This window comes from Mustela nigripes, chromosome 13 (genome assembly GCF_022355385.1).
Source record: "Mustela nigripes isolate SB6536 chromosome 13, MUSNIG.SB6536, whole genome shotgun sequence".
Taxonomy (NCBI): domain Eukaryota; kingdom Metazoa; phylum Chordata; class Mammalia; order Carnivora; family Mustelidae; genus Mustela; species Mustela nigripes.
In genome coordinates, this window is record NC_081569.1 from 144,795,022 (window position 1) to 144,808,845 (window position 13,824).

General features: G+C 40.5%; 1 gene segment (V, D, J or C); it reads right to left on the bottom strand.

The window, feature by feature from the left end:
* Positions 1 to 8,082: 8,082 nt before the first annotated feature.
* LOC131999473 (immunoglobulin heavy variable 3-23-like) lies at positions 8,083 to 13,233 on the bottom strand. The segment is given in 3 exon segments: positions 8,083 to 8,156; positions 12,721 to 13,017; positions 13,121 to 13,233. Coding segments are annotated over 3 exon segments (417 nt in total).
* Positions 13,234 to 13,824: the final 591 nt, after the last annotated feature.

Sequence of the window (13,824 nt, forward strand, 5' to 3'; positions counted from 1 at the left end):
ATGGCTGCATAGTATTCCATTGTGTATATATACCACATCTTCTTGATCCATTCATCTGAACCTTCTCTTTTATCTCAACTTTCATTCCTGTCTCTCTCTCCTTTTTTCTTTTCTTTTTTTCTCACATTTCCGTGGGGAACCGTGATTGCTCAGAAACTTTCCTGGGTGCACCTTGACTGCACCACAGTCGATACATCCAGCTACACCCGTTCAGCCATCTCTCACCAAAATGAATGGGAGGAGGAATGCCGAACAGAAAAAGAAATACAGTGGATGGGCCTTCTGCAACAGAGCTAATGGCTATCAACATAAAAATATGTCAGAAAGAGAATGCATGCTAACATTTATCCAAGCAATAGCTAGGTTGGAGAAAGCCATGGGTGACCAAACAGAATTGATTAGGGCCAAACTGAAAACGACCAGAGATCATGTTTTCAATGTTATGGAAAAGCTGAAAGCTACCAGGGAGGAGCTTCACAATGCTCTCAATGAATTCCAATCTAATCTAAATTCTCTCAAAGCTAGGGTAACTGAGACAGAGGATAGAATTAGTGATCTGGAGGACAAACAGATAGAAAGGATCCGGAGGAAGCCTGGAACAAACATCTTAGAAGCCACAAAAACAGAATCAGGGAAATAAATGATGCCATGAAACGTTTCAAAGTCAGAATTATTGGAATCCCTGAAGGGGAGGAGAAAGAAAGAAGTCTAGAAGATAAAGTGGAACAAGTTCTTCATGAAAATTTTCTGAATCTCCTGAATGGAACCAGCATTCATGTAGTAGAGGCCTAACGGTTTCCTCCCAAGATTAGAGATTCTCGAAAGTCCTCGAGACACCTAATAGTAAGAATGAAGAATTATAATTGTAGGCATAACCTCTTGAGAAAGCAGCTGGGAAAAAGTATCCTCTTATGTACAGAGGAAAGCCGATTAGAATAATGTCAGACCTGTCCACAGAGACCTGGCAAGCCAGAAAGGGCTGGCAAGATATATTCAGTGCACTGAATGAGAAGAACATGGAGCCAAGAATCTTTATCCAGCAAGACTGACATTCAAAATGGATGGAGGGATAAAGAGTTTCCAAGACCGGCAAGGCTTAAAAGACTATGAAACCACCAAGCCGACACTGCAGGAAATATTAAGGGGAGTTGTATAAAAGAGGAAAAAGCCTAATATAAGAATTGAACAGAAATATAGAGACAGTCTACTGAAAGAAAAACTTCAAAGGTAACATGATGTCAATAAAAACGTATCTATGATTAATCACTATCAATGTGAATGGCATAAATGCACCCATAAAATGGCACAGGGTTGCATATTGGAAAAAATGACTGGACCCATCCATATGTTGTCTACAAGAGACCCATTTTGAACCTAAAGATACACCCAGACTGAAAGTGAAGGGATGGAGAAGCATCTTTCATGCTAATGGTCCTCACAAGTAGGACAGGGTAGCTATTCTCATATAAGACAAATTAGATTTTAAACTAATGACTGTAGTCAGAGATACAGAAGGACACTACATCATTCTTAAAGGGACTATCCACCAAGGTTATCTAACAATTGTAAATATCTATTCCCCCAACATGGGGGCAGCCAATTACATAAGAAAACTGTTAATCAAGATAAAGCATCATATTGATATGAATACATCAATAGTAGGAGATCTTAACATGCCTCTCTCAGAAGTAGACAGATCATCGAAGCAGAAAATCAATAAAGAAACAAGAGCATTGAATGACACATTGGACCAGATGGACCTCATAGATATATACAGAACATTCCGCCCTACAACAACAGAATACTCATTCTTCTCAAGTGCACATGGAAACTTCTCCAGAATAGACCACATACTGGGTCACAAATCAGGACTCAACCGATACCAAAAGACTGAGATTATTAGCTACACATTCTCAGATCACAATGCTTTGAAACTGGAGCTCAACCACAAGGAAAAGTTCAGAAGGAACGCCAACACCTGGAAGCTAAAGACCACCTTGCTTAAGAATGCTTGGATCAACCAGGAGATTAAAGAAGAACTGAAACAATGCATGAAAACCAATGAGAATGAAGACACTTCGATCCAAAACCTATGGGATACAGCAAAGGCGGTCCTAAGGGGGAAATACATAGCCATCCAAGCCTCCCTCAAAGAAATTGAAAAATCCAGAACACAGCAGCTGTCTCTACACCTTAAAGAACTGGAGAATCAACAACAAATCAAACCAACTCCACACATAAGAAGGGAAATCATCAAGATTAGAGCTGAGATCGATGAGGTAGAAACCAGAGATACAGTAGAGTGTATCAGTGAAACTAGAAGCTGGTTTTATGAAGGAATCAATAAGATCGATAAACCATTGGCCACACTAATCCGAAAGAAAAGAGAGAAAGCCCAAATTCATAAAATTATGGGTGAAAAGAGAGAGATCACAATGAACACCAAGGAAGTAGAAACAATCATCAGAAGTTATTATCAACATTTATATGCCAATTGGCTAAGCAACCTAGATGAAATGGATGCATTCCTGGAAAACTATAAACTCCCAACATTGAACCAGAAATTGACAACCTGAATAGACTGATATCTAATAACGAGATTGAAGCAGTGATCAAAAACCTCCCAAAAACAGGAGCCCAGGACCTGAAGGATTCCCTGGGGAATTCTACCAAACTTTCAAAGAAGAAATAACACCTATTCTCCTGAAGCTGTTTCAAAAAATTGAAGCACAAGCAGAACTTCCAGACTCTTTCTATGAAGCCAGCATTACCTTGATCCCCAAACCAAGCAAGGCCCTACCAAAAAGGAGAATTTCAGACCAATATCACTGAAAATATGGATGCCCTAAGATTCTCAACAATATCCTAGCAAACAGGATCCAACAGCACATTAAAAAGATTATACACCATGACCAGGTGGGATTCATCCCTGGGCTACAAGGATGGTTCAACATTCGCAAATCAATCAATGTGATACAACAAATTAATAAGAGAAGAGAGAAGAACCACATGATTCTCTCAATTGATGCAGAAAAAGCATTTGACAAAATCCAGCATCCGTTCCTGATTAAAACGCTTCAAAGTATATGGATTGAGAGAACATTCCTGAACTTCATCAAATCTATCTATGAAAGACCCACAGAAAATATCATCCTCAATGGGAAAAAGCTTGTAGCCTTCCTGTTGAGATCAGGAACACGACAAGGATGCCCACTCTCACCACTCTTTTTCAACATAGTATTAGAAGTCCTAGCAACAGCAATCAGACAACAAAGAGAAATAAAAGGTATCCAAATTGGCAATGAAGAAGTCAAACTCTCTCTCTTCACAGATGACATGATTCATTATATGGAAAACCCAAAAGAATCCACCCAAACTACTAGCACTCATACAGCAATTCAGCAATGTGGCTGGATACAAAGTCAATGTACAGAAATCAGTGGCTTTCTTATACACTAATAATGAAAATACAGAAAGGGAAATTTGAGAATCGATTCCATTTACTATAGCACCAAGATTGGTAAGTTACCGGGGAATAAACCTAACCAAAGAGGTAAAGTATCTGTACTCGAAGAACTACAGAACACTCATGAAAGAAATTGAAGAAGACACAGAAAGATGGAAGACCATTCCATGCTCTTGGATCGGAAGAATAAACATTGTTAACATGTCTATACTCCCTAGAGCAATCTCTACTTTTAATGCTATTCCGATCAAAATTCCACCGGTATTCTTCAAATAGCTGGAGCAAATAGGCCAAAACTTTGTATGGAATCAGAAGAGACCCCGAATCACTAAGGAAATGTGGAAAAACAAAATAAAACTGGGGCATCACGTTACTTGATTTCAAGCTTTATTACAAAGCTGTGATCACCAAGACAGCATGGTACTGGCATAAAAACAGACACAGAGACCAGTGGAACAGAGTAGAGAACCCAGATATGGACCCTCAACTGTATGGTCAAATAATCTTCGACAAAACAGGAAAAAATATACAGTGGAAAAAAGACAGTCTCTTCAATAAATGGTGCTAGGAAAACGGGGCAGCTATATGTAGAAGAATGAAATTCAACCATTGTCTTACACTGTACTCAACGATAAAGTCAAAATGGATAAAAGACTGGTCTATGTGTCCTGTTTTTAAAAAAAAAAATTAAAATTTATTTATTTTCAGCATAACAGTATCATTATTTTTTAACCACACCCAGTGCTCCATGCAATCTGTGCCCTCTATTATACCCACCACCAGGTACCCTGACCTCCCACCCCACCCCGCCACTTCAAACACCTCAGACTGTGTCTGTTTTTATGCCAGTACCATGCTGTCTTGCTGATCACAGCTTTGTAGTAAAGTTTGAAATCAGGTAACCTGATGCCCCCAGTTTTATTTTTGTTTTTGAACATTTCCTTAGCAATTCGGGGTCTCTTCTGATTCCATACAGATTTTAGGATTATTTGTTCCAGCTCTTTGAAGAATACTGGTGGAATTTTGATCAGAATAGCATTAAAAGTATAGATTGCTCTAGGCAGTATAGACATGTTAACAATGTTTATTCTTCCCATCCAAGAGCATGGAATGGTCTTCCATCTTTCTGTGTCTTCTTCAATTTCTTTCATGAGTGTTCTATCGTTCCTCGAGTACAGATCCTTTACCTCTTTGGTTAGGTTTATTCTCAGGTATCTTATGCTTCTTGGTGCTACACAAAAATAAACTCAAATCGGATAAAAGACTTCAATGTGAGACAGGAATCCATCAGAATCCTAGAGGAGAACATAGGCAGTAATCTCTTCGATATCAGCCACAGCAACTTCTTTCAAGTTATGTTTCCAAAGGCAAAGTAAACAAAAGTTAAAATGAACTTTTGGGACTTCATCAAAATCAAAAGCTTCTGCACAGCAAAGGAAACAGTCAAGAAAACAAAGTGGCAACCCACGGAATGGGAGAAGATATTTGCAAATGACAGTACAGACAAAAGGTTGATATCCAGGATCTATAAAGAGCTCCTCAAACTCAACACACACAAAACAGAGAATCCTATCAAAAAATGGGCAGAAGATATGAACAGACACTTCTCCAATGAAGACATACAAGTGGCTATCAGACACATGAAACAATGTTCATCATCACTAGCCATCAGGGAGATTCAAATTAAAACGACATTGAGATATCACCTTACACCAGTTAGAATGGCCAAAATTAGCAAGACAGGAAACAACATGTTTTGGAGAGAATGTGGAGAAAGGAGAACCTTCTTCCAGTGTTTGTGGGAATGCAAGTTGGTGCAGCCTCTTTGGAGAACAGCGTGGAGATTCCTCAAGAAATTAAAAATAGAAGTTCCCTATGACCCGGCAATTGCACTCCTGGGTATTTACCCCAAAGATACAGATGTCGTAAAAAGAAGGGCCATCTGTACCCCAATGTTTATAGCAGCAATGGCCACGGTCGCCCAACTGTGGAAAGAACCAAGATGCCCTTCAACAGACGAATGGATAAGGAAGATGTGGTCCATATACACTATGGAGTATTATGCCTCCATCAGAAAGGATGAATACCCAACTTTTGTAGCAACATGGACGGAACTGGAAGAGATTATGCTGAGTGAATTAAGTCAAGCGGAGAGAGTCAATTATCATATGATTTCACTTATTTGTGGAGCCTAACAAATAACATGGAGGACATGGAGAGATAGAGAGGAGTAGGGAGTTGGGGGAAATTGGAAGGGGAGGTGAACCATGAGAGACTATGGACTGTGAAAAACAATCTGTGGGTTTTGACGGGGTTGGGTGTGGGAGGTTGGGGTACCAGGTGGTGGGTATTATAGAGGGCACAGATTGCATGGAGCACTGGGTGTGGTGCAAAAATAGTGATTACTGTTATGCTGAAAATAAATAAAAAATTGTGGAGCATAACAAATATCATGGAGGACAAGGGGTGTTATAGAGGAGAAGGGAGTTGGGGTAAATTGGAAGGGGTGGTGAATCATGAGAGACTATGGACTGTGAAAAACAATCTGAGGGTTTTGAAGGGGTGGGGAATGGGAGGTCGGGGTACCAGGTGGTGGGTATTATAGAGGGCACAATTTGCATGGAGCACTGAGTGTGGTAAAAAAAATAATGAATACTGTTATGCTGAAAATAAATAAATTAATAAATAAAGGAAAAAAGAAAAAAAATAATGAATACTGTTATCCTGACAATAAATAAAAAACAAATTAAAAAAATAAGCAAGTGACTTCCTAAACCTACAAGCTATAAAACCTTAAAAATCTAAGGATTAGTTATGTTTTTTGAGATTGAGTCCCTTTATAGTAATAGGAGTTCAGTAATTGGGATCTTGGTTGTTTTTAACCATTCAGTTTCACAGAAGTGGTAATTAGTAAATACCTGAATAATATCCGCTTTGTTTAATGGAAATATCCTTCTGTGGTATGTTGTGAAGTTCAGGATAATGAACACAATCATTGTTTGCAGTTATTTTTTAAGTTTTTATTTCAATTACTGTTATTTAACATAGGGCATATTTAACAAGACCCAAGCCTACATAACCCATCTGCCACCCCTCTGTTAACCATCAGTCTGTTATCTGTAGTTAAGAGTATATTTCTTGTTTTCTCTCTTTTCCCCCCCTTTTCTCCTTTATTTTGTTTCTAAAATTCAACATATGAGTGAAATTATATGGTATTTGTCTTTCAGTCACTAATACACTTAGCATAAAACTCTCCAGCTCCATCCAAGTCATTGGAAATGTCAGGATTTCATTCTTTTGTATGAGTGAGTAACGTTCCACTCTCTGTACCTATACCACATCTTCCTTATAATTCATCAATGAGTGGACACGTGGGCTGTTTGTATAGTTTGGCTATTGTAAATAATGCTGCTGTTAATATACGGGTGTGAGGTTCTCTGTGAGCTAGTCTTTTTGTGCTCTTTGGGTAAATATCCAGTCATGTGTTTGCTGATCAAGGTGTAGTTCTACTTTTAAGTATTTGGGGAATCTACACCCTGTTTTCCAGAGTGGCTGCACCCTGCACACTCCACATCCAACCAGGGAATTCTGCAGGGCCTCAGTTCTAAGGAGGTGGTATCAGTTCTCATTTAACAAGCCCAGCAGAGCACACCTACTTAAGAGTCCCCAGTTTCTGGCCAGGGACTGAACACAGACCACTTCAGGCTAGGATGGGCTCTGGAGACAAATGGCCTGAAGGTAATTCCTGCTAAAACAGAATAGCAGAGAACAAACAGTACACAGTACACTCCGGTACACACCAGAGATCTCTCTGAATCACCAAGCCCTCAACAAAACTGGCTTTTGTAATATACATAAGAAGGTAGAATCTTAGGGAAAATGACAAGATGGAGGAATTCAGTTTCAGGTGCAATTCTGATCAACCTCAGCTTAGGTTTTCTTAGATCAGTCCCTTTGACCCCACAGGGTGAGCAGAAGACTTGTATTCTGTCTCCAGATCCAGTAGTTTCCATTCCTGAAAGGATCCTGTGCATCAAGAACACTGCCATCCAGCCAAACCATTCACAATGCCGAAATATCCACTGCACTGGGATACTGAATGCTGTGGACAAAATACCTGCTATTCTCATCCTTTTGGAGCACCCTTGACTGCTTGAAATGCCTGTCTCATTGTCGACAAATGCTTATTTCTCTGTGTGACTTGTTGGGTGAGAGTATGTGCCTGGACCCCAGGTGGCAACAGTCACTTACTGCAAAATGATATATTAATTGAACAATATTCAATGGGCTTCCCACATTAAAACAGCAGTTGGGTTCATAGAGCCACTGGATCAGAGGAGGAAGGGAAATAAGGTTAAGATATTCTGAAATAAAACAGCAGAGTGCCATTTTAAACCTCAATATATAAAGCACTGGGTACTTAGCACACCATATTTGAAGCAAAAAAATGTCAAAGATATTAAAAAATGCAGATACATTTCTTGGTCCCCTTAGAAAGTTGAGGTCACAGAGTAGTCCATCCCCTGCACTACAAAGAGGCACAGACCTGGCTGAGTCTATAAGTCTTGCACAGAAACCTTTCATTTCTATAGGAATCGGTGTGCTTCTAGGTGATATTAGCATTGGATTCCTGTTGTGTAACAGGTTTCCTTTCCCAGTGCAGGTGAGTATCCTCCAACCCATTGAGAACCTGAAGAGAACAAAGGCGTAAGAAGGGGGAGGTCACCCTTTTTATTTCAATCTCATTGCCTGAGCTGCTCATCTCCTCTTTTCCTTCCCTACTCTTGGACTGAGCAATACATCAAGGGATCCCCTGGTTCTCCATCCAACAGCCTGAGAATGGTTTACTCCACCATCCCCACCAGCTTGTAGAGGACGGAGCCTGGGACTTCTCAGGCTCTCTTACCATGGGATCTAATTACGTATGTTCTTTCTGCAGGTGAAATTTCAGCTGGAAATGAATAATAGTTCTTCATTATGTACATGCTTCTTGGCATATGGTATTGTCAGCCTTTTTGTATTTTAGCCATTCCTAGTGGAGGTGTAGTGGTATCTTGTGAGGATGAACATACTGATGTATATAATTACCTCTTTCTAGAATAGGACATTTTGCTGATACATGTTCCTTGAAGAAATGCTAAGAATAGTGGTACCGTCATGGATATAGAGGATGTAGGGATGGTGAAGTGCACCCCCTGCCCATTCCCATGTCCAGTTTGTGCCACACAAGTTGTTAAGAGCTGTGGCAGATGCTTATTGGTAAGTCACAGTCTTGGACTTTAAAATTTTGGAGGAAAGCCATGCCATTATTTGCAGATCATGATTCTTCTTTTGAGAAATAGCTAGAAGCCTGTTCCTGGATCTTAGGAACTATACGTCCATGCCCGAGTCACCAGGCTGCCATGGAAATTGAGCTGTCCATCTTGAAGTGGGTGTTATTTGAATGTCCAAGCCATAAAGTGGATCATGTACAGTGATACTCCATCAGCTGATGGAAGAAATGATGGTGTCTGAAGAGATCCTGAAGACACAAGTAAGTCACATGAAGAATTTTCCACATGCCCATGATTCCCCCATCCTCCTATACTGCTTTCTCTCTCCTAACCTACATATATGGCCTCATGGGGAGAGTCCTACAATTACTTTGGAGGGGAAGAAAAAGTTGAATCTGGTTCACATTTGTTTCTGCATGATATTCAGACACCAGTTAAAGGCAGAACTCACTAGTCTTTTTTGAAAAATTTTATTTCTCTTAAATTTCTTTTTTTTTTGAATTATTTATTTTTAAAATTTCTTTTCAGTGTTACAGAATTCATTGTTTATATACCCCACCCAGTGCTCCATGCAATACGTTCCCTCCACAATATCCACCACCAGGCTCAGCCAACCTCCTACCCCAGTCGCCTCCAAAACCTTCAGTTAGTTCCTCAGAGGGGACTGACTTGTCTTATCATGTTCTCCACGTCCCCAGAGCACTTGTTTTATACGACAGAAATTGCTTAATGAATAGAGGATTACAGCATTAATTCAGTGGCAACGTCTTGAAAATTTGAGGCAGAGTTGAGATCCTTCTGGAAAGAAGATGTTGGTTATCCTGTCAGGTAATGGCCTGGCATGGCTTGAAGATTTGGCTGACAACAGGGAGAATACATCATTGGTAGAGTATGAAAGCAGCTCTATATCCCAGTTTTCAATCTTTTCCAGTTACAGAAATGAGGACCTTAGCTATCATGCTTACGTCCTCCTTTTTTTAAAAAAAGATGTGTATGTTTTTGTTTTGTTTCTGTCTTTTTCTTTGCCATGTACATAAGATGTATTGACTTTATATTATTGCATTTAATAGTTCTTAATTATGCATCATAGTATTTCAGTTGAATGATATCAGTGAGAAGAGAAAACACCACTGAAGAGCTTCACCTCCTCTTCTGGGAAAGGTTTCAGATGGTTTTGGTTGTATGCAGGATACTTGTATCATATATGGTGAAATTGTGACTGTGTTATTTTCTTTGTTTGCAGAATGAGTGTGATTAAGGCAATGAGTATGGAGGCCCAGTTTATGGGACGTTGATGGTTGATGGTTAGCTCAATGTGTCAGTGTGACAGGGGCATGGTTGAGCGGATTGAACATTGTTTCTCTGGGTGTCTGTGATGCTGTTTCTGGAATGGATTGGCATTTGCATCCATGGTCTCTCTGTACATGGGCATCATCCAATCCATGAAGGTTCTGAGTAGAATAAAAGGTTGAGGGAGGAGGAATTCCCTCATGTTTACTTCCTGTGTGCATGCTTGAGCAGGGACACTGGTCACCTCCTGCCCTTGGATGCAGTTACACCTTCAGGTCTCCAGGATCTCTGACTAGACCACACTGAGAATCTGATGGGAATTACATCCCTGGCTGTCCTGGGTCTCCACCTTGTGACAGCAGATCATGGGACTTCTCAGACTCTTCAGTGATATATGCAGTGGGCTACGTGTTCCTTTCCTCAGGAGAACTATGACTGATACATGGAGCTTCTGGTATGTTCTTGTGGCTTGTAAGTGCTAAAATATGTCAGACATGTGAAGGGCTAACAATCACAATTCTATGAATGAAGTGCCATGTGTGTTTGGGTCAAGAGCTGGGTGAGGATAATGAGGAGTAAAGAGATGATAAAAATATCATGAGATCTAAGAAGGGAGAGACCCCTGGTCCTTGGACACCGATGGGGGAAGATAGATTCTGCTCAACCTGGGGGCGATTCTTAAAGCCTTGCAGAAACAAGAGTGCAGATTAGAGTCTCAAGACGACGTCATCTTTCCAAAACACAGAGCAGATTTCGCAGGTCCTGATTTTTTTGCTCTGATGTGACTATCACTTCCCGGTGGCTGGCTTATGGAGACTCCCTGCAATCTCCCTTTATCTTCCAATATTTCCCCCAAAGATTTACGTTTCTCCACTTCCTACCTCACAAAAACCAGCCAGTCATTTTGCTGCTTGTAAAAATCCAGAAAATTGTTCTTACATCTGAGGTTGAATTCGTGTGTGTTCAGAATGGTTTGATGCACATCCGGCTAAATTCAAGGGACCAGCAGAAAGGAGGGCCCTTCTCTGCCGCCATCTTGCTCCTCATCTCCTGAAGCACAGACTCTGAATGACAGACTAGATCAGATTGATTTCTTTCCTTTGATTTTGTTTTAAATTTTTATTTTATTTTTTAAATTTTTATGTATTCTTAAGTTAACTTATTTTAAATGATTGTATTTATTTAATAGAAAACGCAAGTAAAGGGAGCAGGAATTCAATTTAGTTAACAGATAGTGCATTCCTAGTTTCAGAGGTAGAATTCAGTGATTCATCAGGTGCATATAACACCGAGTGCTCATTCCATCACGTGCCCTCCTGAATGCCCATGAGGCAGTTATCCCATCCCCCACCCCAGCCACCTCTAGTTTGAACACAAAATTTTGAGTATTATTTCAGGATTTAGATTGGGAAATGTTCCTCCTAGAATTCTAGTATTAAGTATTTATTTTCTCACATTATCTCATTAAATTTCATTTTAAAATTATGTTCATTTAGCCACCATATAGTACATCATTAGTTTTTGATGTCGTTCAACAACTCATTATTTGCATGAAGCACGCAGTGCTCACTCATCATGTGTCCTCATTGTCCATCACCGAGTTTCCCCATCTGGCCCGTCCTACTGCTCCAAAACCCTATTTGTTCCACAGAAAATCGTATTGATTTCTGATATCATTTATTTTGGGTTTCTTCTTTTCCTTTTGATAAATCTAGGCAGAGGTTTCTCAATTTTATTGTTTTTGTTTTCCAAAAAACTATACCTTGCTTTTTTGTTCTGTTCTGTGTTTGTTTTTTCTTTTGTTTTTATATTACTTATTACTGCCCTAATCTTTACTATTTCCTTCCTTCTCCTGTATTTAGGCTTTAGTCATCAACCTTCTCTAGCTCCTTCAGGTGTAATGTTAGAGTGTTTCTTTCAGATTTTTCTTGCTTCTTGAGGTCTTCTTGTATGCTGTTTATTTTTGTCTTAGGACCATCATTGCTGCAGAAAAATTAGGGCAAAGTGAAAAAGGTTTCATGCTTGTATGTGTGTGTGTGTGTGTGTGTGTTTATGCCTGTGTGTGTGTCATGTCCAGACTACATATCACACCTGGTGGGGGCTTCACTGTTTTCCCATGTAGTCTCTAACATTGATGCTCTGAGAATTGTTTCAGACAGTGACTCCCCAACCAAGACCCTTTCTTCTTTTTCTTTTAATTGTTGATGCCTCTGGTGGCCTCATGTCCAGCATGCACTTTATGCTACTTCTAGGGAGTTTGCACTTTGAAGAGGGTGGACCTGTGCTACACAGTGAGAGCAGATGGGAGTCCTGTGAAGGCTCACTTGAAGAGCATTAGGATATTTGTGTTTCATTGATATTTATGGACAAGAATAAACAACGTGAGTGATTCAGTTTTTTGTGCATTTTGGTATAATTGTTTTCCCATTAGAATACATTTTCAAAGCCAGAGAGTGAAGAGGTAAGCACAGAATTATATGTGCAGAGAAGGTCCCTGAGGGAAAGTGTTCTCTGGAGAGGAATTGCTAGATCCTGACAGGAAACATGCCCATAACCTTTATCTGCATCTGCTCCTGGTGCTTAAAGACAGACTTTGTGAGTAGTGTGCACCCCCTGGTGATCCAGATCCCATCCTACAATGAGGTTTGTGTCTGGGCTCACATTGAGGGCCCCTCACTGTGTCTGTTGCACAGTAATACACGGCCGTGTCCTCGGTTCTCAGGCTGTTCATCTGCAGATACAGCGTGTTCTTGCCATTGTCTCTGGAGATGGTGAATCGGCCCTTCACAGAGTCTGTGTAGTATGTGTAACTACCACCCTTGCTAATATCTGCAACCCACTGCAGCCCCTTCCCTGGGGCCTGGTGGACCCAGCTCATGCCATAGCTACTGAAGGTGAATCCAGAGGCTGCACAGGAGAGTCTCAGGGAACCCCCAGGCTTCACCAGGTCTCCCCCAGACTCCACCAGCTGCACCTCACACAGGACACCTGCAGACACAAGATATCATGATTAGGAATCTGTCACACACCCATGGTTTCCTTCACTCATATCCACTCACATCCTCAATGTCTGTTGTTCACCATGAATTACCTTTTAAAAGAGCAACAAGGAAAACCCAGCCAAGTACAAATTCCATGGTGAGTTCTCTGTGTTCTGTCCTGAGCACTGACTGGAACACCTGGAAATCTTGGTGCTGGGGCTCCTCTCCCAGCTGCAGAGTCAGGTTTGGGCTGTTTTAATCAGCAGATGGTGGACCCTATTTGCATGTCCTCTGGCTATATATTCAGCTTGGGATCTAGTCTGACAGAGAGGCAGTGACCCAAGCAGTTGTGAATACCTTTTAGTGCTAATATAAATGTTGAAGAAAATGCTTTTTATCATATAACTTTCCAGGGTGTATACTTGTGTTCATAAGGTGTTCATGAACATATGTGGGGTGAGACTGACCCCAGGATGTAGGTCAGTGCTCCCCAGACAGGAATTGTTGCCCTTCACCCCGAATCATCTGCAGGACAGAGTGTCAGGCTATGAGGAATGTAGAACCCCTCCTCTAATGGAGATGGATTGATTTTACTTATTTTATACTTTACCATAAATACAGAGAAAATCAGCATCGTGTGGGTGTACTTTCATGTCTGTAACATTCACTCTCTCTACGTCCCTTTAAAATCAACTTTGTTATTACCTATAATAAATTCAATGTGTATATGCGACACAAGATGAACGGCCCATATACGGAGTGTGTGATATATAAACACAAGTGTCACAATCAACATTATGGACAGTGAGTGCCT